We start from the raw sequence: 10,344 nt of genomic DNA, 5'->3' as shown, positions 1-10,344 counted from the left end.
TCATATAATATATATAATATATATATAATTTTATTACATGCCATTCAATATTTTAAATCAAGTTAATAATATTTATAAATATCTAGCTATAAATATATATTGAAATCCAGGTTGTTTTTTTCGCGTCTTCCGGCCGCATTGCAACTTGTTGCGGTGCCCAGTCGTATTGATTAGAAGAGAAGGATAGCGGAATGCCTCGAAGTGAGACGAAGCTTTTTCAACAACATGAATGATTCCAGTCCATATTGCTAGATTGAGCCGAAACATCACGGTGGAGTTCGCATTATCTTCATTTTTTGTTCGCGCATTATTGATTGGTCATTAAAGGAAACAATATCGTGATACACAATATCTTGAAAATACCGATATTTGAGAATCACATCTGAAAGTTTCACGGCGCAATGGGAGTTAATAAATCTTTTTATTGAAGGTGTTTTAGAATCTTTACGTAACTATACCATTATATTATAAAATTGTCCATTTTCTCAATAAATTATGAAAACTTTTATCCCTCAGAAAAATTAGAAACAAAGTTACTAAATGCAAGATAAAAGTCACATATGTTTTAAAGCAAAAGACAAAATATAAGATTATACATTTTGTAATATATAAGACTGTAAAAAGTCCAAGATTGAAATTTCTGAACGCTAATCACAATTTATTAAAGTGTATTGTCGAAACATTGAGACTAATGACATGAATTAACGAAAGTACAAGTATGTGACGCAACATCTCGAAACGAACTAAAAATTCTCTCGAGCGATATTTAATCGCCCGGTCCAAGGATATCCGTTTCGCTTGAAACTATCCCGTCCGATAGGGGGAAAGTCCTCCGGGTCGAGCCGGCGTAGAAGCGGGTGGCGTCGACGTCCCATATGACGCAGGCGCCGCGCGATGCCTTTCCGACGTCTCGTCGACAGGAAGCTCTGGGTCTGTCCAGCTCTTTGCTCGCCTAGAGCCTTCGCCCTGTGTGCTCTCTCTCTCCGACTGTATATCCATTCACGACAGCAACCCCCGACGCGTCCGGTATCCCTCGAGTCTTCACGAGGACGTCAGCCAGGACAGACATTTCACGCGCGTCGTTCTCTGCGGCAAAATCACCACCAGTCTCTTCCGCGGCGAAAAGGGGCGGCGTTCGTCCGGGCAGTTTCGTTGGAAACGCGTGCTGGAAACCACCGCGATCAATCCCGCGACGTCGATCGCTCCCCGAGTTCATTACCGCGGGTCTCTAGGTACTTGCCTTACGGTCAAAGTGTCTAATAAATTTCGCCTTGCAATTTGCATTAATTTCTACTTTACACGTTAGCTTGACGTTGCCAAGTATAATCATCTTATCTATATTCTGCATTTGAATTCTTGACAACTGTATTTGTGATTGTACGTTCGATTTGTGCCAAATTATGTTGTGTGTGATGTGCTCAATTAATATATTACGTATATATTAATTGAGAGAGAAAAAATGTTTAATCTTCGCGTGACAATTCAGCTCTTATTGCCTCATTTGTCTTTGCAAATGCGTGTTCCACGATTCTTACATTCTTACATTAGTTAATCTTCCGTTTTTCTCTTGTGCATTCGATTCAGCGAACGGTCGATTTTTCCGACGACATTTAAGAAGAGAGTTAAAAGTGTTTTTTCGGGGCCAAAGCAGCCCGGCAAGCGAAGAGGCTCCGGGATCAAAGCAACAGGTAACACTTCGTTTCATTATTGAGACTCTTTTTCCCATTTACTTCTCTCCAATCCTCTTTGCTATTCTCTTCTTTTCATCTTCTGTTACATAATTACATCTTCTTGTGCATAATTATTTAGAACATTTGACTATTACATCAAATAATCTGGCTATTATTAAAAGCGAGAAGAACACGAATTAAATATTTTATCGCTTGAATATTTTTGGCAATTATTGCAGATTTAATAAAATTCCAAAACGTAAGAGAATTAATTAATCAATTAATTATCAAAGTTATTGGAAAGAAGTCTTTCTTTATAAAAAAAATTAATTCTGATATTTCTTTTAGTAATATAATAAGTTACTTATATCCATATATTTTTAAACAAACGTTTAAAACATACAAAAATTAATTCTAAAAAAATTCTGTATCTATAGTATAACAAAGACAAGATTGAAAAGAAGTTACAGGATCTGAATAATTCTTTCTATACATGCGTGTGTTTCTTACAAATGTTCATTATTTGTCTCGGTTATTTGAAAAGTAACGACAATAGACGGCAGTAATTAAGTACGAAGCATTATTGACAGGATTAATGAGTGAAATTGAAGCATATCCGCGTTACTTTTCCAAGTTTGATAACGAATTTTTCATTTAGCAAGTAGGTTAATTACATTGTAGGTAGAAAACGCGTTATAAGGAAAAGTACGTCCTTTAGTGAAGAAACGCTTTGTCGACAACAAAGCTTGCAGATTTTTCTCTCCTCGATAAAACCGCCTGCACTCCACAGCGTAAGCAAAATTTCCAAGAGAAGTGTTTATTTCAAGTTGTTGATAGTGCACGTAGTTAGCCTTGAATAAAAGTATTGGAACTATAGATTACCTCATAACAATAGAGGAAAGCGGGGGAGGGAGGGCAAAAATTATCTTTTAAATAATAATAGTTTATGGATGAGAGCGTCGCTTTTTTTTCAATCCCCTTGTATACTGCGTATTAAAAGGCCATGATATTTTTATCGAAGCCTGCGCACTACTTGTGTACATAATAATTTTATTGAGCAATTTTTTTATGTCAGTTTTATGACAAATATATAAATGCAAATAATATATTGCACACTCTAATACTTATCGCGGTGAGAATAGTCTTTATATTCGTTATATAAGCGGAATTAGATAATTAAATCGAAGTTAAGTAAGACAAGAAAAAACATTCCAAAATGGAATTATGATTATTCAGCGTTATTTTTAACATGAAATAAACAACAGGAAGACATGGGCCCGATGCCGGAGGCTTCGGGATCTGGGATGACCGACGAGGAGGATTACTCGACTTTCGAGAATAAAACCGGCCTGGCCGAGGACATGAAGTTTTTGGCGAGTATGCCGGAACTCTGCGACGTGACGTTCCTCGTCGGTGACACCAGGGAGCCAGTTTGCGCTGTGAAAGCTGTACTTGCAGCCAGAAGCAAGTTTGTGTAGAAAATATCTTCCAGTTAATACGCATGGGACAAACACGAGTACAATAGAGATTTTTATCTTTTTCAATTTACAGAGTCTTCCATAAAATGCTGTATCAAACTCCGAGCCCGCAACGTAAAAAAGAACCGCCGGCGCGAGAAAACAAGATACGGCTCTTTCTTAAACGCAGCTCCGAACCGCTGTTGAATTTACAGAATGCTGCGCAACAGGTACTTAGCACAAAAGTTAATATAGAATTTATCACTAACGAACTTATATCTTACATTGACTAATGAAAAAAAAAATAAGTATGGCGCAATATTCACGATATATCAAATTGCAATGAAGAAGATATCAGATAGCAGCTCCTATTCCAATTTTCCTTCAAGTCAATATATGCGTGATGTATATATTAATTGCAATGCAAGACAGAAAGAGACAATAATTATTATGTAAATAGCACATACATAAAATAGATATGGACAATTTCTCAGATTAAGAGGCGAACACGTTCGATATGCAAAGCCCAACGATCGTTCGTGTCAATCTTACATTGTATCGAGCAATTTTAATTTAAGGGAAACTTATTGCAACTGGATTCCATTATTTTGTTAATTAATATATGAAGTAGGAAAGTTATATCTATCTCAGTTAGCCGAAATACAAACGCTTTGTTGAAGCGACAATGTTATCGTTCCTTTTGGGATACGTTGCATATTTATCGTGGCCGTCGCTGAAACGAATCTACCACTTTTATCAGGATAGAAATAGTAAGTGTGCGTTTGTATGTGTCGTGTAGCGGTCAGGGTTCACGCAGCAACTGGCCCCCATCCAAGAGGTACTTTGAACGTACAATTTTACATACAGATCAAAATCGTTTTCCATCCCATATATCTTGTCCCCCTATGTTTCTAATTGATTACTCCTCTTTTTCTCTTCATTGATTTTTTTTTCTGTACACTGCACTGCGACTACGCCTCACGAAACCATTTAGAGGAGCTCTCGTAGGAGACCACTTATTGAAATTTGTGTATTGACAAGTCGATGTTTCTTCGTTGCCTTGACTTTTTACTTGGATAAACGCTCTTTTATCTTAATTGTTCCTTTGCTCGTCGAAGAGAGATGAACGATTCTCGAGAGTCGTATATACTCAAACATATGTAACTCATACGATTATGGACTGGACTGTGCGCTAATTCCATATTTGGACTTCTGCATGATCGATTCAATTATACTCTCTTTCGTAGTCGCCAAATCCATTATAGTTGTAGATTGGCACGATTACGGTATTCACTATTTCAGCTGTCATATTGATTCACGTAATTCAACCAAGCGAACGAGTTGTAGTTATTGATATTAACACGTAAATCTTAAAGACAAGTTACATAATCAGACGTAGCGCTTGAATATGTTCGCTGGGTTATTAGTTAGGCAATATACTAGTATTTATTCTATTTAATATGTTAGATGCACAATAGCAAAAATTTTGCACTTAATTAAAAAAATATTATAATACCCATATATTATATTTCTCTTGTCTAATATATAATTTCTTATCTTATAATTAGTGAATTTGATTTACTATTGCGCTATAGTCTTTTACTTGGATTCCCATGCAAGTCGCTTAGCACGGGTATTCCATTTAAGCTTGAATCTGAATATCTCCGTTTTCTCGTTTAGATATTTAGATTTCACTTTTGTATCGTAGCCACAATCACATCAGCATCATACGCTGATTATCGAGGAATTCGAGCCCGATGTCTTCCGGCAGCTGATCGAGTACATTCATACGGGATGTGTGACTTTGCAGCCTAGGACCTTGCTTGGTAATCAATTCATTATATAGTACATGTATATCTCTAACAAGCCAATTAGAATGTCTATTATTTGCCGCGTGAATTAATCATTACTGACGAGTATTTCCTGTCATTATATCTTATCTGATATTTTCACGATCTAAACACATATAAAGAAGAAGTTTGTAAGATAATTTTATGTACTCATTAGATATTTCATCTTTGAATGTAATAAATGATTGAAGAAATTTGATTTCGATAGTTGATAATAATTTCTTTCCGCAGGAGTAATGAACGCTGCCGATTATTATGGATTGGAAGAGCTTAAACGAGCCTGCTCAGGCTTTGTTCAATGTTGTATAACCGTTGATACGGTCTGCGCTTTGTTAGCATCAGCAGAGCGTTATATTCAGTATAAATGCACAAAAACTTTGGTTCAAAAGGTAAATTTGCATCTAACTGAAAGAGAAGCTCTCTCTCTCTCTCTCTCTCTCTATGATATCAGCTTTAATGCTTAATTTTATAACTAATTAATCTAAAATTAATGCGGAATTCTTTTGCGAAGGTACTGGAATTCGTTGATGAGCACGGAAATGAAGTACTAAATTTAGGATCCTTCACATTACTGCCGCAACACGTCGTCCGCTTGATCCTTGCCAGAGAAGAACTACGCGCAGATGAATTTACGAAATTTCAAGTAAGCCTGACATAAATATGTTAACAACATTTATTCGACATTTTCTCACACGATATTTCCGCAAACTAATTTCTCTCACTTTTAGGCCGCACTAATGTGGAGTAAAAAGTATTGCGACAACAATCAACTTACACCGTTGAAAGATGTAATTGGTAATTTCATCGAGTACATCCAGTTTCACAAAATCCCGGCCACCGTGTTGATGCAAGAAGTGAATCCGTTAGGATTAGTGCCACCGGAGATTATCATGAATGCATTGGCTTATCAGGTGCGCGTTGCTTTTCCATATATTTCGTTTCAAACCGCAAAAAAAATGCCGTTGGCACAATTAACTGCATTATGAAACGTCTTACACGATTTGGTGTGACTGCGCCATCAGTTTCTTTATGAAAAAATTTGTTGCAGGCAGACCCAACCAGTGTTGACCCCAGAAGATTCTCTCCCCACAGAATGAAGAAACAGGGTCGCAGCATGTCGGTCCAGTCGTCGTTGGATCCGTATCCGGGAGGCAGTATTACGACTTTGAGCTCGAGCGGCTCCGACGTTGGATCGGATCAGAAACAAAATTCTGAATCGGATCAGAAACAAAATTCTGGATGGGATCAGAAACAAAATTATGGTAGCAACTAACCTCAGGCCACGGCCGCACAGACCGCGGCCGTTTCGGACGAGCCTCGACGAACCGAGGATATTTGTGGCCCCGACGAAAGAGCGACGCCGGCAGACGATGTTATCGCGCAGGAAAGGGAACAGAAAGAACGACAGCGACCGCAGCAACAGCAGCAGCAGCAGGAGCAACAGCAAGAACAGGAATCTCAAGTTCAGGTTCATGTCAGTGCTCATGCGGAGCAGGAGGCGCATCAACTGCCGCAGCGTCAACCGCAGGAACAGCAGAAGCGAGAAGATGTGCAGCCGCAAAGAAAGAGCCCACAAAAGGAGCCAGGTCACTTACAGCAGCAAGTCCGTCAGAAGATCGAGAAGGACAGAGAGCAACGGAAATTTCAACAAGAACAACAGCTGTTGCAGCGTAAAGCGGAATTGGTGGAGCAGCTACGACGCAAGTTTGAACGAGATGAGGAAACGTTGCAGCGAAAACTAGAACAAGAGGAGAAACCGTTGCAGCAAAAGCTGGAGCATGAAATACGAGGAAAACTGGAGAAAGGGAAAGAGGAACAGCAGCAAATTACGCGGTCGAAAAAGGAAATGGAGCAGCTAAAGAAAGAGGAAACAAAGCGTTCGTCGAAAGAGCAACAGCAAAAAGTGGACGATAAGCAGCTGCAACTGCAGAAGGCAGACGAACAGCAACAGAAACGCAAGCAGTTGCAAGAACCGCTGGATAAAAACGAGCGAGCAAAACTGCGCAAGCAAGGTGAGAAAGCGCAACTCGCGGAGGTGTCGCGCCAAGAGTCGCTTATGCAACAGCAAAAGATGGAGATAACAGCGCAGCAAGAAGACGAAAAGGCACAGCGAAGGAAGGAGAAGCCACAGTTGCAGCAGCCTGAGCAATCGCAACAGCAGCAGCCGCAGCCGCGTCAAGAGCAGCCGGAAATCCAGCCGCTCGAGGGGGTCGGTGGACTTTACATTAGGATAGTGCTGAGGCACGAAGGTCGCGCGAATCTGGTCTGGCTATACAAAACGCATATATTCTAAATTCCGATAATTCGCCTCGTCGCTTCCGTCTGAATGTCTCGAGCGACCTCGCGGCTATACGGCTCTACGACTTTATCCATCCATGTTGAAAGATACCGCGTGAATGCGAGACGCAATGCGTTTTGCCATTAAGATATAGTCACTGCGCTCCGCACATCCCGGGGTTATTTAATGTCTTAAGAGAGAGAGAGCATCGGCATTTCCTTTAATGTTCTAATGTCGACGCGCTCAAGAAACGCGCGCGTCAGAACGTCAATTGGTGCATGTAATCAGCTTCTCCACGGCGCAAGTAAAGCTTTAACGGTGCATCGAGCAATCTCGGTAATCTTGATATGCCACTTCTACGTATAATAAATCCGAGGATTCCGTTAGGCTCGATTGTTCATGGTCGTGGAAGAAGACAATCGTACTCGTGTTATTGTTGCAAGAGAAAATACGTATTTGTTAAACGTAAAATGTGTGCAAACGTAAATATGTGCATGTAAACAAAAACGCATCCGTCGCTTCGTTCATCATGCTTTCTCTATTTCTCGTTCGACAGGCACACAGTACAGTTCAGTCAAATGGATGCACCATTGCGGGCAGATAATTAACATGAATTAATACGTGCGTCTAAAAATGCAATTTCTTATATACTCGTAATATTTATTATTTGCATTTTTATGATTGTTAGCCTCTATTCTATAATTTGCCTCGTACAACTGTTATTTTTTATAATTTATAATTTATCATAAATTTTACCTATTATGATCTACATACTATTTTTATTAAACCATTTTTGTTATTAATCAACGAAATTGCATTATTGTTAAACTTTTTACTATGAAATGTGTATGGTTATAATGATAATCAGAGAAATACTATATACGCTTGTTGAAAACAGATCTGATGTTATATTATAGCCAAGAGAGATGCGGAATGTATATTCTATATCGTTTCTGGGCAACGTGGCGGCGATTTGACAGTAACAGATGACTGTTGGAGAGTCTGATGTCTTGCCATAGGCACTTCCCTGGACATTATTATACCCGACGCAAGACAAATTTATTTTTCCATTCAGTTGCACCATCAACTATCAGAAAACCCAAAGATTGCAGTAAAGTTACGGTTCGGGTAGTAAAAAAAAGTCTGAATACTCGCCAGATAAATTTCTGAAACGAATGTTATCGCCGTAGTTTTTAACTAGAGGTGTAATCGATGTGCATGCAGCTATAAAATAAGTTATACTTCAGTCCGTTACAAATAAAGAACATGCACTAAAGTTAAGACACGCACGCGCGCGTCCCTTAGTAACGTTAGATATCAAGTCCGGTAGAGATCATAGAAGCAGTTTAATTTATAAGCAAAACTTAACGCATGGATCAAAACACAAAACACAAGCCACATCTGAACGTGAAACTAAAAAAACGCAGCTGTCGCCTCTGATAATGTTTTATTACTGTCGCATGTGCAGCTTATTTGCGTAGATGTGTTAAAGATATGTTTATAAATGTGAATATATTTACTTGTCTATGGACTGTTGTCTGTTTGTATGCAGCGACATTTTTATTGTTTTTTACGTAAGAGATGTATGTACAAAAACTATTAACATTGAGCATCGTTGAGCAGCCTAAACGGCGCGAACTCCTTATTATATTGATCAATCAGTGCGATCGAGCTGAATGTATGGATAAAGTATGGCATAAAGTATCGTGAGATTACTTCTTCTCGTTTAAAATAGCATCAGTTCAAATTAATTAACATGTTCATTATCACCGACGCGCAGGCGCGTCCAACTATGATTTCCGCTTGGGTCTCTGTTTTTAAGCGCCGAAAGTTTTATGCGGCTTGTTTGAATAATTAGTGACGGTAAACGTGTTAATTCAATGAGTTCTTTAGCAATTTGCGATTATTTCGGCTACTGCGTATTTTAACAAATTTTATATTATGACAGCATCCGTTAGTCTTCCATTTATTCTTACTTTGCGATGATATGCACATAAGAATAAATTTTTCGATTTAATATATAGATACATAATATCGTTGCAACTTTAGTTTAAGTTTTCCTTACTAATTAAGTAATATTTATGGCATTTATGCGTCTGATTTTATACATATCCCTCTTCCTGAGTAGGACATATTCTATATGAAAAAGCGTACAGCGCATTTCTTCCGTTCGAAGATGAAGCTATAACAGAAAGGAAGGAAGACAGACGGTCTTATGGAAATGTATAAAGTTCACGCCGTTAATTCGCTGGCGATCGGTATAACTCTACCTAAAAGTTCGATCTATTTACTGTGATATACCGTAGCCAAATCAGTCCAACTATAAATAAAGAAAAATGTGATGTCAAAGCGGGGTTCTTCATTTTACCTCGCAATTTTGAAGTGTCTGCGAGAGATCGTAATAGGTATTACACTATTACCAGATGGTAGGAAAAGGTAGGTAATTCAATTCTCCGAGAGTACAAAAGGCAGTATCAACGCGTACGCGTTTTACTTTGACGTTGATCCTTTTCTTTCTTTTTTGCGTAAATAATAAATATGAATATCGCGCACGTTCAACACCTGGATTACGTTACTCGCTCTACCGTAGGTATCTACCGTGCGGGAAATGCTGAGTGGTCAACGTGGTGATAAATCGCAGACAAATCATCCCAAATAAATAGCGAAAGGTGTTACGCGCCAAAGAGATCGATGAATATTATCATGACATTTCGCACCCGTGCCTCTGCCGACCTTGTTCTCCCCACGATCGACTCGACTCGTTACGAGCGTCAGATGGCAGGCGCATCACAAATAATTATCCTTCCAGCATCCCGCGGCTACGTTTATGACGTAAGATATCGCGAGATTTAGTCCGTCCCGATCTATCAATCGTGCCATCTGCCATTGAGGTTGCCCCCTCGATGTTAACGGCCTTTCGAAGAGGCTTGATCACCGAAATACCAATCACAAGCGCGACAAGGGAAAATTCATATTTGAATTTTGTTATAAAAATGCATGAAATTATTCTATACCGGCTTTTCAATATTTTTTTCCAATTTGATATTTAAAACAACTCGTGCTTATAATACAAAAAATAATCCATCTTT

At 38.8% G+C, this 10,344-nt stretch overlaps 1 protein-coding gene across 1 annotated transcript; it reads left to right on the top strand.

Annotated features, from left to right (window-relative positions):
* The first annotated feature begins 1,584 nt into the window (after positions 1-1,584).
* Positions 1,585-9,604, top strand: LOC139768809 (uncharacterized). The gene is given in 9 exon segments (XM_071699374.1): positions 1,585-1,688; positions 2,936-3,138; positions 3,222-3,357; positions 3,927-3,965; positions 4,836-4,953; positions 5,209-5,366; positions 5,489-5,620; positions 5,706-5,888; positions 6,026-9,604. Coding segments are annotated over 8 exon segments (2,208 nt in total). The 5' UTR covers positions 1,585-1,688; positions 2,936-2,941; the 3' UTR covers positions 7,271-9,604.
* Positions 9,605-10,344: the final 740 nt, after the last annotated feature.

This window comes from Temnothorax nylanderi, unplaced genomic scaffold, assembly GCF_030848795.1.
Source record: "Temnothorax nylanderi isolate EJ_2023f unplaced genomic scaffold, tnyl_v1.0 TNYL_tig0018_pilon, whole genome shotgun sequence".
NCBI classification, from domain to species: domain Eukaryota; kingdom Metazoa; phylum Arthropoda; class Insecta; order Hymenoptera; family Formicidae; genus Temnothorax; species Temnothorax nylanderi.
Note: the sequence above shows the minus strand (reverse complement) of the source record. Positions and strands in the feature narration are given on the sequence as shown.